Source organism: Temnothorax nylanderi, unplaced genomic scaffold (assembly GCF_030848795.1).
Source record: "Temnothorax nylanderi isolate EJ_2023f unplaced genomic scaffold, tnyl_v1.0 TNYL_tig0087_pilon, whole genome shotgun sequence".
Lineage (NCBI taxonomy): Eukaryota > Metazoa > Arthropoda > Insecta > Hymenoptera > Formicidae > Temnothorax > Temnothorax nylanderi.
The window spans coordinates 757,642-785,631 of NW_027249149.1; the positions used below are offsets into that span (position 1 = coordinate 757,642).

General features: G+C 39.3%; 1 protein-coding gene across 3 annotated transcripts; it reads left to right on the forward strand.

Annotated features, from left to right (window-relative positions):
• The first annotated feature begins 221 nt into the window (after positions 1-221).
• Positions 222-11,611, forward strand: Bicd (protein bicaudal D). 3 transcript variants are annotated; one of them, XM_071710259.1, is made up of 8 exons: positions 222-1,692; positions 2,250-2,390; positions 2,468-3,304; positions 3,412-3,558; positions 3,800-3,832; positions 4,565-5,000; positions 5,107-5,361; positions 5,631-5,737. In XM_071710259.1, exons 1-8 carry the CDS (start codon positions 1,486-1,488, stop codon positions 5,720-5,722), a joined length of 2,148 nt encoding a protein of 715 aa, XP_071566360.1. In that variant the 5' UTR covers positions 222-1,485; the 3' UTR covers positions 5,723-5,737. The 3 variants fall into 3 exon arrangements, with proteins under 3 accessions (XP_071566360.1, XP_071566358.1, XP_071566359.1); XM_071710257.1 differs by lacking the exon at positions 5,631-5,737 and adding an exon at positions 6,031-11,611 and having other exon boundaries at positions 229-1,692; XM_071710258.1 differs by lacking the exons at positions 3,800-3,832; positions 5,631-5,737 and adding an exon at positions 6,031-11,611 and having other exon boundaries at positions 232-1,692.
• The last annotated feature ends 16,379 nt before the right edge of the window (positions 11,612-27,990 follow it).

The window sequence follows — 27,990 nt, forward strand, 5'->3', positions numbered from 1 at the left end:
TCAGGGACAAGGGATATTGGGATCCTTGAGTCAACGGTAACGTTTTTCCTTCTAGAATTTCTCAGGCTCTTTCCAAACGTGCCGGACCGTCCGATTAATTTACGCTTTGTGATTTCAGCGAGGACGCGTTATGCCCGCGTGTTACACGCATGGATCGCTGCCCGTCGATGAGAATTACGTAATTGCACCAGCGCACGCGTGCTCCGGGGCTGTGGATCCGCGCAATCTGCTGCGTGTCATCGTAAATGCGTAAATGGACTCGTCGGGGATTGATTAACTGATTAATAATCGGCAGTCGCCTTGGTATGTTTTATATCTCGTGAATCTCTCGCAGAGAATTTCTAGAGGAGAAAGTCTCCAATTAAATTAACGCGCTGTTACACAAGAATTTGCTCCGCAATACGATTCTAAATTGTCTAATCAGCAACGGTACGCAATGCCACGGACTGAATTATAAATTCTTGCGGTTTCCGAGCGAAATTCTACGGTATGGTCTCGCACGAGTTTTCACCGCGTGGAAACAGTAGGTAAATCGCCGTGAGACTTTTTGCTTCGACAAAACTTCAACGCTAAACTTGGCCAAACGTTTCTCCGCGGTTCTGTCGTTTGCCATTTTCTAACTACGCATTATATATTTTTATCTATGTGGTCCGTTATCGCCGAGCGACTTGGATGACGCTTTATGAATGAGCGGCTATGGAGAAAACAGGTGAATGGACGATCGAGCGGGCCCGTGGTACCCCTAGAGGAAATATAAATAACCCCGTGGCGTCGACGCGTGAACGCTGACATCCACGTGTCTCGATAAAGCGAACCTGGTCAGGTAGGCGGCGAGGAAAATCTTTTATCAACGCTGGAGAGGGAGAGAAAGAGAGGGTCGGCTGGCCTCTAGCGCTGGCATGGACGAGCGGAACGTCGAAACAAGTTAAAAACCAGAACCGCGGAACGCGCATCCGGTTGTCGCGTGATCTCGCCCGCCCGCGCCCCGTGGCCGAATCATCGTCGTCGTCGTCGTCGCCGTCATCGTCGCGCCGCCGTCGCGTCTGTCAAAATCGGCTCGGAGTGACTCTCGCGGCGACGGTCAGTGACGGTGGCTCTCGCACCGCACAGGTAGAATCAGGTAGAATGTGAGGAGCCAATAGGACCAGGAGGTGGAGTCGCACGCGTCGTCGAAGACACGAGGCGTCGGAGGTCGGAGGTGAAAGAAGAAAAAAAAAAGCTCGGCCGATTGACCAAAGGATGCGTTCGCGTACGGGTCACGCAACCACGGCGACCGGCGTCCATTCGTTTCACTCGCGATAACGACGAGGTGAAGGAGGTGGTGTAGAGGGTGACGAGAGAGGAGGAGGAGGACGAGGCGGAGGAAGCGGGAGCGGCACGAGGAGTAGCAACGCCGGAGGGGAGACCAGCTGCGTCTTCGTCGTCGTTGTCGTTCTCGTCATCGTCATCGTCATCGTCGACGTCGTCGTCATCGTGCAGGCAGCAATGGCCGCCCCCGTCGACGGGCTCGAGGAGCTCAGGACCGAGATCGAGCGTCTGTCGCGCGAGCTCGACTTGGCCTCCACCGAGAAGATACAGTCGGCGCAGTACGGGCTCGCGCTGCTCGAGGAGAAGTCGGCCCTGCAGCAGCGGTGCAACGATCTGGAAACGCTCTACGAGAACACGAAGCACGAGCTGGAGATCACGCAGGAGGTTAGTGCGAGTCCGGGAACCCTTTGGGGGCCGACCGACCGCGTGTCGCTCGACACGCCCGTGAAAGGGAGAGCAAATTTATTCCACTCTTGCGACAGTTTGATCGGCAGCGGCGATTAATGTGTAACGATAGAAATGACGCGTGGGTGAATTTTTAATTCCCGTACAGTAAACAGTTTAATATGGAGCGTATGCGGCAAGAAATACCGATTTTCTTTCTTGGAGTAGAACAGGTAGGAGGACAGGGTAGAGTCAACCGTTAACAATTTGACTGCAAGAGGAATGTAGAGTGACTCATTCAGTGCGCCTGCATCGGCCAATCCATGTACAGATATCTATATTTAGTTACCTGATCTGGAATGCTGTTTTTGGAAAAAAATATGTTTACGCGTTATTGGATATGTTATTATTTATAATTCAAAGAAAGCAAATTCTTTTCTCCAGAAAGTCTTGAAACTCTTATCAGTTGTATCACTTGTGCGCGTCACGTAAATACAGTTCTACTTAAAGATGTATATTTATTCCTGAATAAATTGAATATTTTGTCGTTACTTTAGGCGCTAGCAAAGTTCCAGACAACCACGAAAATAACAGCGAAGAGCGGCATCGAGCAGGAAGAGAGTCTTCTCAACGAGAGTGCTGCTCGGGAAACGTCTTTACAATCGCAGATCATCGAATTAGAAAATGAAACGAAACAGGTTTGTGTACAGTTGGTCGCGATTATCGACTCGTGCAAAACGGAAGTGCGATTTGACGTGTTACAAATTGTTTTCAGTTGCGACATGAGTTGGAACGGGTGGAGGCGGAGCGTGATCACGCGCTGCAGGAGCGCGAGGAGGTCGGGAAGGATCATCAGCAGACGGAGATGGAGCGCAAGTCGTTACGTGCCGAATTACGAGAGTGCAGAAACCGCGAGACTCGCCTGCTCCAGGATTACTCCGAGCTGGAGGACGAGAATATCTCATTGCAGAAGCAGGTGTCCGGTTTGCGGTCCAGTCAGGTGGAGTTCGAGGGTGCCAAACACGAGATTCGACGGCTGACGGAGGAGGTCGAGTTGCTGAACAGTCAAGTGGAGGAGCTGACGAACCTGAAGAAAATAGCGGAGAAGCAGATGGAGGAGGCGTTGGAGTCGCTGCAGGCCGAGCGCGAGGCCAAGTACGCTTTGAAGAAGGAACTGGATCAGAGGATTAACAGCGAGTCGATCTACAATCTCAGCAATCTGGCGCTCTCCATCCGCGGCATCACCGAGGATCAGACGATATGCAGCGACGGCGAGGACGACTCGCCGGCGCTGCGTAGAATCGAGGCGGACTTGAAGACGCAGGAACCAGGCACGTCCGCGGCCGACAAGCAGGTTGACTTGTTCTCCGAGATACATCTGAACGAATTGAAGAAACTGGAGAAGCAGCTGGAGCTCGCGGAGACCGAGAAGGCGCATCTGACGCAAAATCTGCGCGAGTCGCAGTACGCGGTCGAGAAGAGCCAGGCGGAATTGCAATCGTTCGTTGCGCGAATAGTGCAGCTGGCAGCGCATGTGCAATCGCTACATCATCTTCACTCGAAATTGCCTGATAAGCAGAGCGAAGAGACGACGTTAGATAAACTCAATCAGGTACGCGTACATGGCTTCTTTTTAATTAAAATAGACAAAAAAATAATAAAATGTTTCGTGTTACTTTGTTATAAAATATTATGCTAATGACGCTACTGTTTTGACAGGCCGTTGTGCAATATCATCAGTGGAGCACCATGTCTGCTCGCGAGATTAATCAGTTGCAGAAAGATCTGTCTGAATTGGAGAACGGTTTAACCGTGTCCGACTCCACGCAGCAGCTGAGAACGGAGCTGACGAATCTGAGGAATAAGGTATACATTTATTCGTATATTACTTACGATTTCTTGAGATGTACTGTCGCAACGGCGTTATTGCAAAATTCGCGACGAAGAGCGAAGGTGTAAGTTAAAAAAATAGACTGTTATAAGATGTAGAGAAAAATGAGAGAGAAAGAACAAGAGTTTGCTAGTGGCAAGAGTATAAGTGTATGCGATACTGGCGCAATTGTCGCGTAAAAACGATGGACTTTGAACAGAAATTGTGGCGTTTCAGATACCCGAGTCAGAGAAGAGCCTTCGAGAAAAGGTTGGGTTACGTGTGGTCCCTTTGACGTATTTACCAGATATTTTAATAACAATTTGTCTTGTTGGCTCCTCTAATGATGATCCGTACAGTGGTACTCGCTTCTCAGTGTCCTAACAACATCCACACATCGCTTCCTGTCTATGATGATACTTCATATATTTAACCGTACATGTTTTCGAAGCTACTGACGAATTCACTCCATTAAATGTAGATCCACGTGTGATGATAGTCTTACTCCTCTGAGCGCCGTAGAAATAAATTATTCGTGTTTTCACACATGGATCCTAGCATCAAACGCATTTGAACGAAATATCACTATTGTGCTCGAAAGAGACGACGTACGGATCGTAATATATGCTATGCAACGTGGCTTTTAAGACAGAATGCGCTTAGGAACGAGAAGTCAAAATCGACCACTTTCTTTCTACCTAAATTTCGTGCGTATCTAACGTCAGCATGTCGAACGGAACTCGCCGAGCCTGTTTTGCACGATGCTCGAAGAAAGAGATCATCTACAACCTGTGATATTTCTCATAAAATCTCCATGCTGCACTCGCAAAACTACGAACCTAAAACTACTATCCAATTATTTAATACATACTATGCAAACTCATCTCATGAACGAACTTCCGATAAACACGCAATAATCAGGCAAAACGTACCTAACGCATTTATTGCGACCTGGTACCGCGTTTTCGTTCGCACGCTTGACATCTCCCTCCTTCGTTTCAGCTCCTGGACACGGAACAGAGGAGCATGCAACTCGAGTCGGACGTGTCCACTCTGTCGAAACTCACCGCGGAAGCGGGCGGCTTCCTCGATTCTGCTCAGAACGACCTGCAGAATCTCTCCGACGAGCTCGCGCAGCTCTATCATCACGTGTGCACCGTTAACGGCGAGACGCCCTCGAGGGTGGTGCTGGACCACGAGAAGTCGGAGATCGTGCCCGAGAAGGAGGAGGAGAACGGCAAGATGGACTGGTGCCGAACTCTGTTCAAGACCGACATCAAGATTAAGGATCTGGAGAGTCTCAGCAAAGCGAAGGAAATTGCGAAACACATAGAGACCGCGATGGACCAAATAAAGCATCTTAGAAGCTCCGTAGAACACACGATCGAACTGTCTAAAGTCAAAGGAATGCAGTCCAATATTTGCAACGTTTGCGAGGGTAAGTACATGCCTATGAAAGAACTTGTTTTTATTTTACAATATAGACGTAATATAGAATTTCGTTGATAAATAATTTTTAATTTTAATCGATTCGATCTTTTCAGCTTCTGTCAATGAGAACAAGGCGGACGTAACGGACCTTCAAGAGCAAGTTATCAGATTAAAGGCCTTGCTGTCCGCTAAGCGAGAACAGATCGCCACATTGAGAACGGTGCTTAAATCAAACAAAAACACGGCGGAGGTGGCGTTAACGAATCTGAAGAGCAAATACGAGAACGAGAAGAGCATCGTTAACGAGACGATGCTCAAGCTGAGGAATGAGCTCAGAATGTTGAAGGAAAACGCCGCGACTTTCTCGAGTGAGTATTTAATTTCTGTAGCTCTTTTCGCCTTTCCTACGCGATTAGACGTCTTTAATTTAATAGAAGAACTATTAAAGAAAAAAGAAATTAAGACGTAATTACATTATAATTTTGTTGCCCTATGAATCTTACTAAACCTACCCATTTTTCAAGATACTTTTACAAAACCTGCAATTTGTGATATTCAATAATGTAACTCTTTTTTTCTATTTTGTCCTACTAACACTTTTGCCTACTAACGCCAATTAAAAATTGGGTCTTATCAGTCGTAATGAACGTGCTGCTGTTAATACTATGGGGTACCGCGGTTGACTTTTCAAACTCTCTGATTCTGTGCCATAACTACTGTATTGCATAAAAATTATCAAGCGTATACTGCCATGTAACATTCCTCTCCTAAGTGTGACTAGTCAAGCATTATCGCGCGCTTGTTTCGGAACGCGATGCAGTATCTACGATGTACCTGGTTTTTGGTTGACGCATTTTTCTTTTCTGCCATAACTTTATATACGTATATATGTAAGGGTGCCTTTCGTTCCTTCGTGGAGTCTAGTTTCGGCTTCATCTCCCGCGGGGAATTCCGGTATGCTTCCAATTCCAGTATCCCTCCATCCCACTCGCTTATCTCTACATCGTGTTAAACCCTGCTAACCATGCGCTGTCCAGGTCTGCGTGCAATGTTCGCTGCACGCTGCGAAGAGTACGTGACGCAAGTGGACGAGCTTCAGCGGCAGCTCACCGTGGCGGAAGACGACCGGAAGACGCTGAATCAGCTGCTGCGCCTGGCGGTGCAGCAGAAGCTCGGTCTCACCATGAAGCTGGAGGAGCTCGAGGTCGACCGGGAGCTGCGCAACACCAGGCGGCACGCCGCCGGCGCGAACGGGCGGGGTAGGCCGCGACTGTCGCAACAGACGAACCGTCCCCACTTAGGCAGAGATTTCTTCTAGAAAATGATGAAGATGTGGAGTAAAATATTCTGAGAGAAGCGAGGATTTTGAGAACCTTTTCGAATTTTTCTACTGCTCGTCGCCAGGCCTCGCGTTTCGCGGGTCTGGAGGACTCTAATGAGTATACAATTGACTTCTTCGTTAGAGAGAGAACGTCCGCAGTCTCGTTATCCGTAATAATCGTTTCGTCGCGTCGACATTTCCGCGACGCGGTATTTTTACAAAGGGATGGACGGATACGCGTGAATGATCGAGAAAATGAAAAAAAAACGGAAAAGAGGGGAAAAAAGAGAAAGAAACGATGACGCCGTCCTCACTGATACGGGGGAGAATCGCGCTCGGTGAACGGGGGAGTAAGGGCTGCGTTTTGAAGGGCTTCGAAATGTTCAGTTTTTCACACCCCATGGATTTTGCTCCATATCATAGAGTCTCTTCGGGGAGCCTCTGCCTTGTGTTACCACTATTGTTAGTAGAGGAATTTAGGATACAAACGCGAGTGTAGGATACAACACTTTCGTAGACGGCGCCCCCGCTGTTTCGCGGAGTTCGCTACGCGCGTGTTTCAACGCGAAATTATACGTTCCGCGACGATGCGCGTTCAGCCGTGTCAAACTGTTAAGTGCATTAAATCAACGCGAGCGTTCCATCGAATATATTCTCGGTCGTTTTTATTGTACGGAGGAAACGCGCTCTACGTTTCATTGACGATCGATTCGTCGAGCTCCATTACCGCTTTAGCACGCTTATTTATTAACGCTTTACGTATTCTAAACGATTCAAGGGTTATTCCGTTGATGGTCCGTAATGTAGCATAATATAATCGTCTCCGGAACGTTTCGTCGGACAAAAAAGCGTACGTTGAAAAGGGAGAACGCACGGCGGTAAAAGAACGTATACACCGTTTGCAGGTAGTGAAAGACGGAGGAATTTTACATCACGTAAACCATAGAGACAATATTAAATATCACGCGTGGACCGGTAGCATTTATAATCAAAGTAGTGAGATGGAATGTCGTAGGCAAGTAGACTTGAAAAATTTTAAACGGTAGCCGAGTAAAATAGACACGATATAGGGACCCATCTTCCAAGTAGTACCACCTCAGGTCACCCGCCATCCGGATGCATCAATTAGTTCACCCATATGCTCACTTATTTTATTTTAAAGATTTCTTTTTACCTGTGAGAAACCGTTTTTCGATCCCAAACGCAGGAATATTTTAATATGCTGAAAAATGGAACGACTCGTACTTTGTATCTCGAAGAGAATACAGTATTATAGAGGATTATATACGAGATACTAAGATATGAAGAATGCTATTTGTTTCGACGTTGGAAAAAGGAATTTTATAAATAATTCTAGGCAGCATATCTCTTCCTCTTCGAGCCGCGGAGTCGGTTGTTCCAGTTCCAACGGTATCCAACGCTTATTTCTCATCATCGGAGATCGGTACACGTTTTCTCGTTGTTAACTGTGAAACTCGCAACGCGCGATATCATGTTCTTTCGCGATTTTGTTGTAGAAACGGCCTAAACGGGCTCTAGATCATTTTTACGTTGACTTCTTGGCAGCTTGTTGAAACCTACACACCTATTGTTCATTAGAAGTTAACTATTATATTGAATCACTGTATTAGCTGCAGCTATTCGATGCAGGTTTTATCACCTTGTTAAGTTATGTTTATTTATATTTTTATGTATATGTTTTCTATTGTGTGGCAAAGCGCTTCGCAAGGCAATTTCTAACACTTGACGCATAATCGTCGCTGATCTCGTTCGACGGGATTAGCGAAAACGTTCTTTGGTTCAACAAAGGGGCGCGCGGCAAGAGCTCTAATTACGGTTTTATTGATTACCGCTATCTTGTACTACTTTTGTAGGAGTGTAATTATCGTGATAAGTGTACTCACAATCAGTGCATCTCGCAGGATGCTCTTTTACTCTGATATGTTCTGCAGATACGTCGCGCATCACGCACACATATATTTCTCTAGTGATATATATATATATATATATAACTTATAGATTGTGCAAAATAAATCATTCCAAATAAAATGATCATGTAACTGTTCAAAGTTTCGAGGAAGTATTAATCGCGTTAGTATTTTATGAATATTGTTATCATTATTATCATGCTGTGATGTGCGCGCGATTAAAAAAAACGTAATAGAGCGTCCTGCAAATAAATTTTTATATGTATACAACATAAATGATCATGGATTGTGTTAATGAAATTTGTTATCGCGGCTATTGCTATTGTCTTTATTATCATTGCTATTATTATCGATATTATTGCAATTGTATATTTATTATTGTAACTATTGCCTGTATATCGGCTTCGTCGCGGTAAGACAAATACCTAAAGAGAATTTATCGATCGTTCATCGACTATCAATCGATTGGTCAGTTGTCGCTATTATATTATATCTATATTTTGTAATTATCGCGTCACCTGTGTCTACGACGCGTGTCGCGAACGGAGGCATATTTCCCGTTTTATACAATTCAACGTCGATTATATTCTGTCCGTATTCGGAATAAAGCATTTTTCTCAGATTTTTATTTTTATTCACGATTTATTTTTCCTTGTGTTTCATACGTATCAAAATCTTTTATGTTCGAACAATATAACACGTGGTGTAATATTACTAATTTACTTTATTAAGAGTCACCTGCACTAACTTGTAATGCAATAACGATTAACGGACCTCTTTCTAGATTTTAAAGCTAATTACAATGCCTAGATGAGAGAAGAAGGAACACTCGTTCAATCACACTCTGATCTACGTTGGTGCAATCGGCTCTGAATAGCTATAATTTTACTTGTCGATTCTAATCCTAAGTATTAAATCTTCGGGAGTAGAAAAGAAGGAATTCCGACGAGAGATTCGTACGCACTTAGGCGCTAGACACAGGTCGGGCTAATTTGTGTCCAAAAACCGAGCCAGTCTCAGAACCACCGTCCCTTCCCTTCTCGCCTCGCGCCACCGTCGGGAACGAGCCGGGCAAAAAAAAGGAATGATCCTTCCGTTTCTCGAGAAGCTGTCCTCACTATTTTTCACGAGAAATTTCGTCCTCGACTCTACCTAGCCGTCCGCGCTGCTCCACGCGACTGGAGAGACATTCGCGTCAGAGATATATCGGAACGTATAAATCTGTGTATTGTAAAGATAATTGTAATTCGGCGATTGTGCATAATTATCGACTTACTTAATAGCTACGTTATATTAAACGATTCGATAGATCTTTAGAGACAGTAAAATCGTTTCAGCGATAAGATCTGTGCAGTTTCTACATTACAGTTGAAACTTTTCTGCTTCTCGTTGTCATTGATGTTCGAAAAGATCACGATAATAAGGCACAATTTCCGAAGTCGTTAAGAAATTGACGAATGTCCAGTCGTGGAAGCGCACACCTTCGATAACATTTGCCAAAAATAATTCTGTCCTTTCGAGGGACCGACGCGGTCTTTCTCTACATTTACGTCCTTCACAAAGTTCCTCCACGTCGTAAATGGTTGCGCTATCTCACCGTTAATTGTCCCGAATCCTCTTTCAGAAAAGGAATCCTTGCTCTTTCATTTTTCGTTTGTCATAATTATCGACCGGCGTTTCACGTTAATAATTCATACATCATAATGATTTTTCTGCCTGTCTTTCGAACTTTATTTAAACCGTTTTTTTTTTTCTGAAAAGGATCCCGAGGAGTACGCAACCGAATTATTCGTCAAGTTCGTGTTTAAGATTATTAAGCTAAAGAGAGAAAAGAAAAAACAGAGCGAGATTGAGACAGCCCAAGTTAAAAAGGAGAGGGTACATCGTGAACAATAATATCAGGATCTGTCCGCCGAGGATTGGTAAATAAATAGGAATCGGGACGGCGGACAGATTTGCTCAAGGCTTCCACAAAAGCTCTCATTGCGTCCCGCCCGGTGAGCTTCCCGACGATGGTGCGTTTAGATCACGATACGTGAGACTAGACGTATAAAAAGAAAAGAGAGAGAGAGAGAAGAATGGGACTCGACTAACGAGTCCGATTAGCTGTAACGGCGTAGGCTAAGGAATTAACTGACTGTGTAATGTATGCTGGAATTATTATCTCTAGGAGAATTTTGAAGGAAGAGCTCTCGATGTAACGATGCGTGTGTAAAACGTCTTGACAGACGCGCTGCGCTGTAACCCGGGTCCATGTTGCATTTACGCGAGATATTTTTGCAAACTTCGCCATTCGGAGATTCGTATTTCCTGGCAATAATTTTGTGAGATGCGAAACTGAACGACACTGTCGGATGGTATTTTGCGGTGTGCATTCCGTATCTTTTTACTGTAGCCAGTTAAAAGACATCATTGTTAATATAAGATTATGCGGCACTACAAATTACTTCTTCAAATCGTGAAATATGTTTTTCGAGATTTCTAGATATTAACAAATGTTTGCGGATTGACGCGACGTTTCGATTGCGGTTTTAATCATTGAGAAATCTATAAGTTTCATCAAAGGATCGTACCGATTTTTTTTTACTATTTTACGAGATCAATCATGGCATTAAATATTAATTGCATTCTAGTGTAGGATATGCGTGTAGCTTAACTAATTTGATATTTCGTGGGAGATAAGTTAATTGCGATTTATAATATCAATTATGCAACGTTCATAGACTTGTATAATAATTCTTTAACTCAACGTGTAGATTTGGTATTGAATCATTGTATTGGCCCGAGGGGCGGATTTGGTGAATTTAAATGATAAAAAAAAAAGAGAGAGAAAGATCTTTGTAACGAAATTTGAAGCATGGACCCAGAACATTTTGTACATATTGTAAATGCACTCTCTAGCGTTACGGCATTAATAATACATTTGTCTAAAATCGTACCAACATCGCGGAGATTAGCACGAACGATTTATACATACACATATTATACGAACGTGTCAACGAGCGTATTATATTTTCTCCGTAGCAACAATAGAAACGTTAAACGTTAACATATAGGAATGATCCCGGAACCAGAACCGACCATTGTAGCAACCTCGTGATTTTTTTCATCTATTGAGAGTTAATCGGTGCAGAGATGCCAGTCATTTTAAATTAGCTCGGAAGTAGCTGTTAAGTAGATGTTCGATGATATTATTTGCAAAAGTATCTTTGAAAATGGAAAGGAGGCAAAAAAAAGAGAGAAAGAACAAGATGCGTATTCAAGCCACACTCGTGGTACCTGGAGCTGTCGTTATTAAACAACGGTACGCTATACGTAGTAGAGATTCTTTTTGTAACATAAAGTGAAATATAATCATTTGTAACAGGACTGCAAATTAATTTTCTCCTCTTTTTCCTTTCCTTCCTCTTCTTCCTTTTCTTCGTTCTTTTTTTCATTATCGGTATATTACATTATATAAATACTTAATTGTTATATATTATGCAATTTATTTCGAGCAGAAAAAATGCGAAGCTCATAAATAAAAAAATTATTAAAAACGTGTGTGTTACATATTTGAACGTATAATTAGAAATTTAACTAGCGCGTACTCATTACTAAAAGTTCGTAACTGTGTAACTGCGAATTTTCCAAAAGTACAGGCAACAGTACAGTTACCCGTGCTTTAGTAATGTCTTTTTCTTTTTTAAATAAAAAAAGCTTCCGCGAGGAGAAAAGAAAGTGAGATAGCGACTATGCGAGCTAAATCGTATAATTTAGAAATCATCGAGCTGGCAGCGATTTGTACTTCTAATTATCTACTCGTAAGTTTGTACACGTTCAACCCGAGGCAAAGTGTGTGAAAGATGTACAGAATTCTCAATGTAACGACAGTACAATTCTACAGAGATAAAACAGCATTATTGATCACGTTACATATATCTTAGTGTCTCGCGACAAGTACACGCGCAGCGCGAGACACTATAGGTATATACCGGGTATATTTATATACGTAAATTTTGTTTGTAAATTTCTCGATAGCAATATAATACTCTGTATTTTCCAAAAAATTTTGATAATTATGTATATTTATATTTATATGAGTATATTTTTAAATAAGCAATAATGTAACGATTATACCGCGTGTCTCTTGATATCAATATGTATAATTATACACCTATGTGAGTGATTGTAGTTGTTTGTAGTGCTTTCTTTTTTGTTTATATTTGCACCGTTCTAAATTTATGATATTTTTGCAATAAACAAGAAGTGTCCCTATTTTGGAGTTATGAGTTATTTTAAAACTGATTGCGCGACTCGATGTAGAATCGTTTGTAGTTGTTTGTAATGGTTTTCGTTTCGTTTATAGCTGCACGTTTAATTTGCAACAAAATCGATTTTTTGCGCTTGGTATTAGTTCACGAACACTTCAGACGTGCATCTAACGGAGAAATGCCTTTTTATAAAATCATTTGGTCGACTGTATTACACTGAGTAATTGTTTTTTACTAAGCACTACGTTAAGGATGTATTACATCCTTAAGAATGATATTATTTTACACTAAATGGAAGAAGAGGGGCCATTAATCGAGCAACGATGGATGTAAAACAATAAACTTACGAGCGAGTTTATTTTTTTATTTGAAATTATTTTACACTTTTTTTTGTTCTCTGTTTTTTAATTCGCATTTTTTGTTTTCGTAAAAAAAATTTACTTCTACTACGCGTACTGATCGACGTTATAACGAACATACTGCGCGCCGCTTTTTTGTGTAGCTCAGTTCGCTGGAATACCGACAGCCTGCTAGAGTCAGGCTGCTTCACAAAAAACGGAGCTTAAGACGTACTCATTAATTGCAGCAACTGTTGCTCCTAGTGAGTACCCGGCTTTATGTATAAGTTTTTAATAAATACAGTTTTTTAAATAAATATAAACGTTAGAATTACATGATTGCTCGATCTGTGTGTTTATTATATTCGGACCAATCGCCATAGCCACCAATAATGCATTGTACAGCTGCATCGAATAGACATGTGTGTGTGTGTGTGTGTGTGTGTGATCTTTACTATCCTGTATGTTCTATCTACTTTTACTGGAAGCAAAGCATTATTATTGATTGATAAAGGTGTCGTGTTAGTGTATTTATGCAAATTTTCGATGTTTAGACACGCGACTAAGTATTTCTTTCGCTTTTTTATTTTATTTACATATCTACAATTCCATCTCATTTAATAGGTCTACGACGTGACTCGTAGCATCATGTAATACATTATTATTAATAATATCTAATTAATTTTCATAGTCATTTATCTCTAAAACCTTAAAGTTTTATCGTTTTCATATTCTATAATTTCTAAACTACAGTCACCATTAATACATATTGAATAAGTACTTGAGTTAATAATCTTGTAAAAATCGTTCAATATTACGTTGTAGAACTGAACAATGTTACGAGGTATACATAAAATTATTCTCTTGATATCGCAAATACGATGTCCAGGATGTCCTATTAGAGAAAAACTTAAATTTCGGATGCCGAAATGGGATTCGATCGAAAATACATCTCGGGCAAAAATTCCTGGGCCTAGAGGACTACCTATACTCGGAAATGTATTCCGATTTATGCCGTATAGGTAACAATTATTTCGTCCATGTATGAAAGTTAGAATCGCTATACATAATCATAATAGATGATAAACAGATTCGAGTTACTTTGCATGTTTAGAGTTTTTGTGTGTTATTGTTATTTAACATATGCAAACTTTTTTGGTTCTAACCTTGAAATAAAAATAAAAATAAAATATATTTACGCCTTATATTTATCTATATTTTATAACTGGTCTATTAATTCTTATTAATTTATTCCAATATCGATAATTATCCATGAAACAAGTGTAAAACGAATATTTAAATAAATTTTTTCACCCCCTTGATCTTTCATAAAAATCAATTATTGGGATAAACGATGCAGGCGAATACCATAATATCCATGGGCTAGCATTTATGCGGATGCTGCATGCTAAGTATGGAAAAATAGTAAAAATTGACGGTTCAACGTGGCCTTATAAACAACCGAATGTCTTTCTCTTCTCTCGTCAGTTATGTTACGACATGTATGATGTATGCAAAGAACGCAAATGGCCATCGCGAATGGTCCTGGAGCCCCTGCATTACTACCGCAAAAAAAGAGAATTCACGTACTACGATAGCAATTACGATTCCTGGAGAGATTTTAGATCAAAAATCAAATGTATTGAAAATACTGATTTGAAATTATCTGATAAAATCACCAGCGATTTTATAAAAAAACTTGCATCATTGCGAGATCAGAAAACAAAAGAATTGCCGAATAATCATATACGAACTGTACAAATGGAGTTTAGAATGTAAGCCCTTGCATTATTATCGCAAGAGAAGAGCCTAAATTGACCCAAAACTCCCAAGCTCCCCAAGCTTGACGACCAATTTCAAATTTAATGTCTCCTCCGAAAGATAGCCCAGTTTCTCCGCACGAGCCCCACTCGTGCGGGGGGTGCAGTTTGGAATATAAAAATTCCTGTGATCAGGTGGACTCGAACCCGGTTCCTCGGAGTTACGAGTCTGGCGCTTTATCACAAGATCACGCTGCCACCCTGTAAGTGTAATTATTAATATTACTATTGCTCTTTCGCGGTCGGTTAGCTTTAAAATTCGCGATCGTCGTCCATTGTCCGAAACTAGCCGAAGCTCCGAACTCCGACGCACACGTATTGCATTGCATTTGCATAACGTAATAACGTTCCTTTGCTTTGTGTGCGTATCTCCATCTCCAATTCCCCACCATTCGATTTTCGGGTGAGCGGGGTGTCGGGATGATCGAGCCGCGTGCCGTGTGCGGCGTGTGCGCGCATGACGTTTTCCGCGCCGGTGAAACGCCGTGGCCCGGTTCTCGGCGTTCTCGCTCCCGTCCGCCAGCCGCCTGCTCCGGGCTCCCGGATTCAGAATTTGAATTTTGTTGCTTGTTTTCGTTTAAGAAAACGTTTAAGAAAAATGTAAAAAATGTATAAAAATTGCCAAGATTTTTATAATTGTTAAGGCTGTTGCATTTCTTCTAAAATTTTCTTGGAATCCTCTGATTTTGTACAATATTTCTAAAGTGATTCGAAGAGCGTGCTTATTAATACCGTCATTACTCGTCGATAGCTCGAAATTTTAAATTATTCCTATAATTGGAAGTGTCTCGCTTCTAAGGGAATTTATCCAGAGTGTACTAGATAAGCAAATCCTTTCTTGACATTCGTGACATCCTTATTGGATATGCAGGCTGATACTTAATTACATACAACAAAAACAAAAGTACAACACAGTATTAAAAAAAAAATAAAACATTAATGTGGTGAAAATTGCTTCATTAGTATGAAATTATAGTATTAATACAATGGGCCCGAATTAATTGAAATTTTCGAGAAGAAAAAGAGAGATGCTCGTCAAAATAGACGAATATTCTTAACACCTCTTAGATTAAAAATTTATTCGGTGCGGACAGATTCTAGTCAGCTACATGTATTTGCTTATCTAAAGCAACTGTTGCCACGCAAAAAAAATTAATATTATAAGAAATGCTGTGTTACAACTAGATGTTTAGAAAAAAACTTTTGGTAATTTTAAACTATTATGCATATTTACTTGATGTATGTATAAAAATCACCCTTTACTGTATATACATATGTATATTTTATATGATTTGTCGCGCGAATATTCGTACCCGAATATATCAAACATTTTGAGTTTATCCTGACGATCATCTTTGATTAATTATTAAACCTTAAACGCAAATTGGTTATTTATTTTGAGCAGTTTATACGTGCAATTGGGACCGATAAGAAATATTACAACACATATTGTAATAATAACAAACAAATTGTATGGTGAAAATAAAAAATCAAAAACTGGATATGGAAATCCCTTTTTATATGCCTGCAATTAATTCGCTTGAGTAATTGTCAATACATGTCAGATCTATTCGTATTTCGACTAAAAATACCGTTAAATAAATTTGCGATAGAATTATTTCGAGCAGAGTTTATCTCGTGATCCATCTTATTTACGGATGACGGGTTACATTATTGCTATCTGGGACAAAAAACTATGAATAAAACTCAACTAAAAAGATTCGGTGTAACTTTTAATTTAATTTTTAATTTTTATATAAATGCATATATATAGTCATTGTTATAATTTTATATTAATATATTAGTATAGTCAATCCGATTCTCTGAGTAATTTTATAAAAAAGATTAGAACCCGAGAGAACAGTATAAATAAATAAAATTATTATAATGAAATATGAGCTAGAAGATATTAAAAACATTTTTTTTTTTACAAAATTTTATTTGAGTCAAGTTGTAAACACACGGGGTGACATCGCCGTTGCAATTAAAGCTCATCGATTTATAAATTATCTCGAATCTTTCTACAATTCAATTATTGCTTCCGTTTTATAAAATTCATCTAAATCTCATATAAACGTTATCATATTGCAATATTTTCTTTTTTCTTTCAAAATCGTTCAATATTTTATTACGAATATATGGAAATATTCGTAATATATACATTGAGCACTTTTTGGCGTAATATTTTTTTTTAAGTCCAAATATATTTTTTAATTCTATGTATAAGTTCCAAAATGTGAATTACGCGCATGTAAACGCGGCATCCTCGCCTTTGACTATATAACATGGACTGCTAGCAGCAACTTCAGACTGGTAGTTAACCCATGCAACAGACAGAGAGGGACGCGTACCCAACATCTGCGATACTAAGCCCCGCCCCATCGACCAAAGACCGGCAAATTTAAATATACTTTAAGTTGTATCTATTATAAAAAACTTATATTTTTGTAGGTTTAAAGCGTAGTATGAGTACTTTAATTTTTACTAAGTTTGTAATGTATATTGTATATTTTGTTTATAAACATTTACATAAATATTAAAATATAATATGTTAAATATTGGAATATTTCAAAAGACAAAAATAGAAGCAAAGAATATAAAAACAAGATTACTTATTCTTATTTTAAATATAAGTAATAAATTATGATGTGCATAAAAAGATTAATAATACAATAATAATCTAAATTTTAAAAAATGTGTAAATAAAATAAATTAACACAAGAAAACGGTGTATAAGAAAAACTTATTACACATGCCATTTATTTCAATATCTGATACAATAAACAAAATATATTTGACATAAAATTAATATAATATAAACTATAATATAACTTTATGTAATATTCTTATATTTTTAATATTGTTACTGGCCCTGAAAAATAATAGTTTTTGTAAAATAATGTCTAATAAATGTATTATGTTCTTTTAAAGTAACTTGTTTTCCGTAGTAGTAAAATTTTATTTTAAAAAATAATGTAATAATTGATTTAATTATCATAAATTTGTGATCTTCCATTACGCCAAATGTTTGTGAAACTTCACGACTATGCAAATCAAAATTATTAAATAATGCAGTCACGTGTATATTTCTTAATGTTTTCGAAACCATTATATTAAATGCGTTGAACTACTTAATTTATTGTTTATTCTAAAAAAATTAAAAATTTTTTCTGCAGCACTTACAATAGTAAACGTATCTATTCGAGGATATCTTAACAATCCACAATTTTTTCTATCAATAAACTTAGATGTTACTCCCTCACATTCATTGAACAATTGATAACACGTCTGACATTTTATAGACTTTAAAATCTTTTTTTCAACGTATCCTGCTATGTATGTAATTGCGTGATTATTAGTAAGATTTATATGTAGCAGTGGTATATCGTCAATTAACATATCATTATTATTTTCATCTTTATTATTTTCATTTTCCCTTTCTGTATTCGAACTAGTTGATGTTTTGTGCGATGAAACATTTAGGATAGGAATATTATCCAACGGAACACAATTTCCTTGTGTAGAGGGTTTAATTTCATTGTGATGCAGAAGGCGTTTATATGAAGCTATAAATTGCTTAATAGTGGGATTATTATTATATCCTCCCATTGCTCGAATACATGAAAAGAACATTTCCAAGTGATCTTGTGATAACTTATAAGACAATAGATATTGCAAATATCCCTTCTCTACGTATTCATAAAATAAAAACTGTACATTTTTCATATTAATAATTAACTCAAGAAAACCGGTTTTTGATGTTGTTTCTATCACTGGAACACGTTTCCCTTTGACTTCTAATGTAATAGATGACAAATACTTAATAGCTGTATCAAAAAAAGAAAAAATTTCTTTCATGTTATTCTTAGATAATGGCTTCTTATATTTACTGCAATAAAAATTTCTTGAATTAAGACAATCAAAAATATTGTTCATTATTCTACAAAATTGGGCTGTGGCAATACAATCTGTAAAATCTGGATGACCATCTTCATGAAACTGCTCTAAGGCTGCGGCACTACTCTCGCTTAAAATTTGTACAGCTAGTTTTACGTTCATTTTATTTTTGTACCACTGTATATGTTTAGAAGTCAATTTGTTAGCCAAATGAAAGCAACCATTGTTTTGAAGATGAACAAGTTTTACCATAAATTCCCATCTGATTGCATTACCATCACCATCATACAGTATTTCTTTAGAAGCAAAAGTATTTCTGACTAACTTAATCATATGACAAGCGTCCAAAATAATTGGAATCTTATAACCATGAGTTGGGTGCAAAATGCTATCAAAATTATTATTAGCATTTAAATATTTACACATGCTAATATTTGATATGAGTCCGTCAAAAGTTAAAGCAATGACCTGAATTCCACAACTATCTATGGAAGTAAGAACTGTCTTTGTAATTTCACCTCGTTCTTCTGCAGTAAGTCCGTTGACAAAGAAGTATGCAATTGGTAGTTTCCATCTTTCATTTACACCGTTTAATAAATATACTAATGCTTGCTTAGCTACAGGTAAACGTTTATTATCATGGGTAGGCAATTCATTTTCCACATATCCTGTTAATGTTTTTTTTGTATGATCCCACTCTATTTGTCTTCTAATGGCCATTTCATCCGTCATGAGGCATGCATATAATTTCTTATCGCCTGCATTATTACTTTTCCTTTTCAATATCTGCACTGCTTCTTGAGTTAAACCTGGCGATCCATTTATATTGCTGTACCAAGCACGAATAGTGGATGACGCTGGTAATTTATTATGAAAAATATTTCTGATATAATCATATGCCTTTGGACTATAAAAGTTTAAAGTTAATGCAAAAGCACGTAATTCCGCAGAATATTTGCCTTTTCTTCCATCCTTAATTTGTCGAATAATATCGATATCTTCAGAAATACTCTAAACATTAGAAAAGAAATTTACAATCAATATTGTTTTTTTTTTTTAAGATATGTTAACAAAATATTGAATATTGTAATTTCCCAAAAATTTTTTTGATAAAATATTACGTCAACAAAATAATATGAATTCGATTTAAATTATTTGATATGTAGTTCTTTTTATATTTTATGTTACATTGTGATAATTTTTAATTATTATTCAAATGTAAAGATAAGGATAAAGATAATTTTTTAAATAGAATTTTTTATAACTAGTTAAAATAAAACGATTTAATAAAGTTACATTTGAAAAATATATAAAGCATTACGTTAATGATATTATATAAATGTCATAAATATAAAATATTCAAGAAATATAATATGGAAGTTTTACAACTCTATCTGTCTGAGTAGGATAAGGAATAATAATTTTAAAGACATAAATTAATGGAAGATAATAAAATTTAAAGATATTTTTAACTAGTTAAAAAAATTTATTTTTTATATATGTAGCGCAGATTGTTTAAACTCCTTAAACGTATACCCCAGGTATTTGAACTCTTTGACCTCCTCTAATTTCTTTCCCTTCCATCTCCAGTCATACTTCTTCTTCCTTCCTCCTCCCTTTCTAAACCTCATTATCTTTGTCTTCTCTATACTCAGTGTTAAGCCTTTCCTATCTAAATATCCCTCTAGCCTGCTTATCATTGATCTCATGTCCTGTTCCTCCTCCGCCAATAATGCTATATCATCCGCATACATTAGTGTGTAAATCTTCCCTCCTTTTAGTCTCACGCCTCCCCATTTGCCCTTTTTCATGTAATCCTCTATGTCTGCAATTAATATATTAAATAGTATCGGACTTAGCGGGCATCCTTGTCTCAAGCCCTTCGCCGTCCAGAATGTTCCTCCGCTCTCTCCTCCCCTTCCCACTCTGCTTTTTGTTTCTCTCAGAACCTCCTCTACCCTGTCTATCAGTCCTTGTCTCACTCCTCTCTCTCTCATCGCCTTGATTAATACTTCCTTATCCACTGACAAGGGAACCTCGCGAACTGGAAAATTCTGATTTAAATGAAACTTTCCACACATGTAGGGAGAGTAAAAAGATGAATTTAGATATTTTTTGTAGCTGCCCAAAAACGGTTTTAAGGGGTAAAACACTGCTCATATGTAGAGCGGTTTTTTGCTTTTCTCGATATATCTCGAAAAATATTTGAGATATCAAAAAATGTTTCTTATAAAAGTTTTACAGTAAAATCTTCTCTATTTGACAACATTAATAATATTTTTTGAAAATAATTTTTTAAACACAATTTTGATTAAAAATTAAAAAATTTTTTTTTTTGAAATTTTATTAATGTGGTTGAATAAAGATGTTTTTACTATAAAACTTTTATTTGAAACATTTTTTGATATTTCAAATATTTTTCGAGATATATCGAGAAAAGCAAAAAACCGCTCTACATATGAGCAGTGGTTTCACCCCTTAAAACTGTTTTTGGGCAGCTACAAAAAATATCTAAATTCATCTTTTTACTCCCCCTACATGTGTGGAAAGTTTCATTAAAATCAGAATTTTCCAGTTCGCGAGGTTTCCTTGTGAGTCAAATGCCGCCTTCAAATCCACAAATTGTACTGTCATCTTTCCTTTCTCTTTTCCTAGTTGTCTATTTACCAAGTAGTTCAGTGCGAATATTTGATCCATCGTCCCCATTCCTTTTCTAAATCCAGCTTGATTATCGGGAATTAAGTTCTTCGATTCTACCTCCTTCCTTATCCTTTCAGCTAGTACCGCCGTGTAGATTGTGTACATCGAAGACATAATAGTTATTCCTCTATAGTCCTTCACCTCTCGTCCTTCTCCTTTCTTTACTATTGGAATTATCTCACCTTCCTTCCATTGTTCCGGCCAGCCTTCTCCCCTCCAGACCCGTTTGCATATTTTCCATATCCATTTCACCATTTCTTCTCCTCCGAATTTTCATGCCTCGTTCGGTATCCCGTCCTTGCCTATTGCTTTCCCTGTTTTCAGTTTCTCTATTACTTTTCTTACCTCTTCTAGTTCTATCTCTTCCTCCTCCTGCCTGCCCCCACCTCCTTCTCCCTTCACCACCCTGTTCGCCACTCCCCCCATTAGTTCCATGAAATATTCCTTCCAATCTTCCAGCTTTATCTCTTCGTTTATTCTCTTTCTTCTCTTCCTTATTCTACCTATCAATTCCCATACCTTTCCTTCCGTTCTCGCTTCTCCTATCTACCTAATCATCCTTTCTTTCTCCTCCTTTTTCTTTCTTTCGCACGTTTCCCTATACTCCTTCCTTCCTTCTCTATATCTTTCCACCTCTCCTTTTCCTTTTCTCCATTTCCTTAGTTCTCTCCTCACTTCTCTCTTTCTCTCCCTGCATTCCTCGTCCCACCACCCTCTTCCGTTCTTGTTAGCCCTTCTCCCGTTCTCTTTTTCATTCTCCTCTATTACTCTTCTTATCTTCGACATTCCTTCCTTTATCTCCTCTTGCAGATCTCTTTTTCCTCCTATCGTACACAGCCTCTCCCTAAATTGCGTTCTTCGCTCTTCGCTCCATATCCCTCTTCTTCTTATTCCTTCTGCTTCTCTCCTTCCCACTTCTTTGTTTTCCCTTTGGGCTGCCTCTTATCCAAAGTATTAATGGGTGGTGGTCTGAGTCTACCCTTTCTCCTACTTCCAGTCTTTCCACTCTCTCTCTCTAACCTCCTCTTCTCCTATAACATAGTCTATAACTGTCTCACCTTTCCCTCCTGTGTACGTAAATTCTGCCTCCTCGTCGCCCTTCATACCTCCGTTTAATATCATCCATCCTCTTTCATCGATAAATTTCAGTAGCTTCCTGCCCTCCTTATTTACCTTCTTGTCTTTAGATCTTCTCCTTCTTTCTTCCCCTCTTCCCTCGACTTCTTCTTCCCATCCTCCTTCCTCTCCCGTTCTCGCGTTAAACTCGCGTTAAAGTCGCCTCCTATTATGGTCCTTACTCCTTTTTCCCCCTCCTCCGTCCACTCCTTCAAACCTTCTAACTTCCTGTCTATATCATTGTTTACATATATTCCTATTATTCTCCAAATTTCCTCTCCTATTCTTATCTTACCTTCGATTTTTCCTTCTTCCTCTTCCACCCCTCTTACCTCCTTTACCTCTTCTAAGCTTTTCCTTATTCCTAATAACATGCCTCCGCACGCTCTACCTTTCCTGTTCTTCCTGGTCGCTATCTGTACTCTCCATTTATATCCTCTTGGTAACTTCTCTTTCATTTTCTCTCATCCTTTCTCATCCATCCATGTCTCCATCATTACAACCACCTCCCATTCTTTTATCCCTTCCCAAAAGTCCTTATCCTTGTTTGTTATACCTGCTACATTCCAGAAGGCCACTTTCCATGTCTCCTCCCCCCTCCTGTCATCTCTTTCCTCTCCCTCTTTATATCCCTCAGCCTCCCCTCTATCGCTTCCTCCCACGACTTCCTCTTCCTCCTCATTTATACTTTCTTCGTCCTTTCTGATCTCTTCGGTAGTGTTCGGCCTTTTTTCTATTTTCTTGCTCCCTTCCTGTCCCCCTTTCTGTGTTTCCTCTCTCCCTCTCCCATTCTCCATTCTCTCCACCTCTTTGTCCTCCTTCCTTTCTTTATGTTCCGCGAAAGTCATTCCTCTCTTCTAGTTTTCCTTTACTTTCATTCCATTTCCATTCTTTACTATCTACCCATATTTTTGGTAACCGACCGTGATTCTCTTTCCTGTCTCTCTCATCTCCCCTGCTATCTTTCTTATCTCTTTCTGTAATTGTCTTTCTTTCTTGGTGAGATCGTCATCTAGAAAGCATTCATATTTCCTTCCTAGCTCCTTCTTTTTCCTCATTATATCCCTTTTGCTTTCCCAGTTTTTGCACCTCAGCATCCTCATTTTCATGTCTCCATATCCTATTTCTTGTACTTCATCGATGACTCCTTTCGTTTTATTTATCTCTTCTATCAGCTTCTCGATTTTTTCTTTTCTCTCCTTATCATCTCCTATTTTCTTTTCTTTCACAATTATGTTATTTCTCCTCCTTCTTCTTTCCGCCATCTCTAAATTTCTTTCTATCTCCTTCATTTTCCCTATTAAATCCCATCCCTCCTGTTTTTCTGTGCCGATCACATCTATCTTCTCCACCTTCTCTTCCAGTTTTTTCATTCTTTCTTCCAACGCCTTTCCTCGCTTTTCCCATATCTCCTCGCTCTTCTTAAATTCCTCCTTCAGTCCCTTAATCTCGTTTTTTATTTCCTCTTTATCTTTTTTCCTTTCTTCCTCTTGTTTCTCCATTTTCCTTATTATTTCCTTTAGCAGCTCTTCTGTCGCCATGATTTCTTTTCTCTCTTCTTTTTTTTTAATTTTGGCTGGCGGTGATCTGTTGACCCTCCTTGTATCGTTAAATTTTTCCAGAATCTCTTTCTCCGCCCTAGCCGCCTCTTCCTCTAATTCTCCTCTTTTCCTCTTCTGAATGAGGTCCTTAACTGATCCTAGACTGTCCGTTCTTCCTCTCAGTTTGGTTAGCTCTTCCGCCTTCGTTGGCCTTTCTCTTGCTTTCTTTCCACGATCACCTTCTCTTTTCTTTCCTTCACCTCCTATCTGTTCACTCTCTGATATCTTAAAGTTTGGGGCTGGCGTTTTTTTACCCCCTCTAATTCCTTAAACCTTTAGGAACAAACGATTTAAACGGAGGTACAAACGAGTACAAACGATTCTCCTTCGAATGGCGTTGGGCGTTTTCTGATATCTTAAAGTCGGGGGCTGGCGTTTTTTTACCCCCTCTAATTCCTTAACTTTTTAGGAACAAACGATTTAAACGGAGGTACAAACGGGTACAAACGATTCTCCTTCGAATGGCGTTGGGCGTTTTCTGATATCTTAAAGTTGGGGGCTGGCGTTTTTTTCACCCCCTCTAACTCCTTAACCCTTTAGAAACAAACGATTTAAACGGAGGTACAAACGGGTACAAACGATTCTCCTTCGAATGGCTTTGGGCGTTTTCTGATATCTTAAAGTTGGGGGCTGGCGTTTTTTTACCCCCTCTAATTCCTTAAACCTTTAGGAACAAACGATTTAAACGGAGGTACAAACGGGTACAAACGATTCTCCTTCGAATGGCGTTGGGCGTTTTCTGACATCTTAAAGTTGGGGGCTGGCGTTTTTTTCACCCCCTCTAACTCCTTAACCCTTTAGAAACACTAGCACCACAGACGCGCGCTTTGCGCGCGCTATTTAGCTTTAACATTATGCTATTACTATTACACTATTAATTTCTTGATACACACAACTGTCAAAATATACGATGACAGCTGCAAATGAAGTAAGCGCAGCGAGAAAACCAATCAGCATCGCGGAAAAGCGGCAACAATAAATTCGACTATCGACTTAACATGCCTTTTTTTAGAAAAAAAAAGATTTAAACGGAGGTACAAACGGGTACAAACGATTCTCCTTCGAATGGCGTTGGGCGTTTTCTGATATCTTAAAGTTTGGGGCTGGCGTTTTTTTACCCCCTCTAATTCCTTAAACCTTTAGGAACAAACGATTTAAACGGAGGTACAAACGGGTACAAACGATTCTCCTTCGAATGGCGTTGGGCGTTTTCTGACATCTTAAAGTTGGGGGCTGGCGTTTTTTTACCCCCTCTAATTCCTTAACTTTTTAGGAACAAACGATTTAAACGGAGGTACAAACGGGTACAAACGATTCTCCTTCGAATGGCGTTGGGCGTTTTCTGATATCTTAAAGTTGGGGGCTGGCGTTTTTTCACTCCCTCTAACTCTTTAACCCTTTAGAAACAAACGATTTAATCGGAGGTACAAACGGGTACAAACGATTCTCCTTCGAATGGCGTTGGGCGTTTTCTGATATCTTAAAGTTGGGGGCTGGCGTTTTTTTCACCCCCTCTAACTCCTTAACCCTTTAGAAACAAACGATTTAAACGGAGGTACAAACGGGTACAAACGATTCTCCTTCGAATGGCGTTGGGCGTTTTCTGATATCTTAAAGTTGGGGGCTGGCGTTTTTTTCACACCCTCTAACTCCTTAACCCTTTAGAAACAAACGATTTAAACGGAGGTACAAACGGTTACAAACGATTCTCCTTCGAATGGCGTTGGGCGTTTTCTGATATCTTAAAGTTGGGGGCTGGCGTTTTTTTCACCCCCTCTAACTCCTTAACCCTTTAGAAACACTAGCACCACAGACGCGCGCTTCGCGCGCGCAATTTAGCTTTAACATTATGCTATTACTATTACACTATTAATTTCTTGATACACACAACTGTCAAAATATACGATGACAGCTGCAAATGAAGTAAGCGCAGCGAGAAAACCAATCAGCATCGCGGAAAAGCGGCAACAATAAATTCGACTATCGACTTAACATGCCTTTTTTTAGAAAGGAAACGATTTAAACGGAGGTACAAACGGGTACAAACGATTCTCCTTCGAATGGCGTTGGGCGTTTTCTGATATCTTAAAGTTGGGGGCTGGCGTTTTTTACACCCCCTCTAACTCCTTAACCCTTTAGAAACAAACGATTTAAACGGAGGTACAAACGGGTACAAACGATTCTCCTTCGAATGGCGTTGGGCGTTTTCTGATATCTTAAAGTTGGGGGCTGGCGTTTTTTTCACCCCCTCTAATTCCATAAACCTTTAGGAACAAACGATTTAAACAGAGGTACAAACGGGTACAAACGATTCTCCTTCGAATGGCGATGGGCGTTTTCTGATATCTTAAAGTTGGGGGCTGGCGTTTTTTTCACCCCCTCTAACTCCTTAACCCTTTAGAAACAAACGATTTAAACGGAGGTACAAACGGGTACAAACGATTCTCCTTCGAATGGCGTTTGGCGTTTTCTGATATCTTAAAGTTGGGGGCTGGCGTTTTTTTCACCCCCTCTAACTCCTTAAGACTTTAGAAACACTAGCACCACAGACGCGCGCTTTGCGCGCGCTATTTAGCTTTAACATTATGCTATTACTATTACACTATTAATTTCTTGATACACACAACTGTCAAAATATACGATGACAGCTGCAAATGAAGTAAGCGCAGCGAGAAAACCAATCAGCATCGCGGAAAAGCGGCAACAATAAATTCGACTATCGACTTAACATGCCTTTTTTTAGAAAAAAAAAAAACGATTTAAACGGAGGTACAAACGGGTACAAACGATTCTCCTTCGAATGGCGTTGGGCGTTTTCTGATATCTTAAAGTTGGGGGCTGGCGTTTTTTTCACCCCCTCTAACTCCTTAACCCTTTAGAAACAAACGATTTAAACGGAGGTACAAACGGGTACAAACGATTCTCCTTCGAATGGCTTTGGGCGTTTTCTGATATCTTAAAGTTGGGGGCTGTCGTTTTTTTTACCCCCTCTAACTCCTTAACCCTTTAGAAACAAACGATTTAAACGGAGGTACAAACGGGTACAAACGATTCTCCTTCGAATGGCGTTGGGCGTTTTCTGATATCTTAAAGTTTGGGGCTGGCGTTTTTTTACCCCCTCTAATTCCTTAAACTTTTAGGAACAAACGATTTAAACGGAGGTACAAACGGGTACAAACGATTCTCCTTCGAATGGCGTTGGGCGTTTTCTGATATCTTAAAGTTGGGGGCTGGCGTTTTTTTACCCCCTCTAATTCCTTAAACCTTTAGGAACAAACGATTTAAACGGAGGTACAAACGGGTACAAACGATTCTCCTTCGAATGGCGTTGGGCGTTTTCCAATATCTTAAAGTTGGGGGCTGGCGTTTTTTTCACTCCCTCTAACTCTTTAACCCTTTAGAAACAAACGATTTAAACGGAGGTAAAAACGGGTACAAACGATTCTCCTTCGAATGGCGTTGGGCGTTTTCTGATATCTTAAAGTTGGGGCTGGCGTTTTTTTACCCCCTCTAATTCCTTAAACCTTTAGGAACAAACGATTTAAACGGAGGTACAAACGAGTACAAACGATTCTCCTTCGAATGGCGTTGGGCGTTTTCTGATATCTTAAAGTCGGGGGCTGGCGTTTTTTTACCCCCTCTAATTCCTTAACTTTTTAGGAACAAACGATTTAAACGGAGGTACAAACGGGTACAAACGATTCTTTTTCGAATGGCGTTGGGCGTTTTCTGATATCTTAAAGTTGGGGGCTTTGCGCGCGCTATTTAGCTTTAACATTATGCTATTACTATTACACTATTAATTTCTTGATACACACAACTGTCAAAATATACGATGACAGCTGCAAATGAAGTAAGCGCAGCGAGGAAATTAATCAGCATCGCGGAAAAGCGGCAACAATAAATTCGACTATCGACTTAACATGCTTTTTTTTAGAAAGGAAACGATTTAAACGGAGGTACAAACGGGTACAAACGATTCTCCTTCGAATGGCGTTGGGCGTTTTCTGATATCTTAACGTT

Excerpts from the sequence above, each read along its gene's own strand:
- Bicd (XM_071710257.1), top strand. The coding sequence starts at position 1,486 with ATGGCCGCCCCCGTCGACGGGCTCGAGGAGCTCAGGACCGAGATCGAG. Across the intron at positions 3,305-3,411 it reads CGTTAGATAAACTCAATCAG|GCCGTTGTGCAATATCATCA; the intron begins GTACGCGTACAT and ends CTGTTTTGACAG. Across the intron at positions 3,559-3,799 it reads TGACGAATCTGAGGAATAAG|ATACCCGAGTCAGAGAAGAG; the intron begins GTATACATTTAT and ends GTGGCGTTTCAG.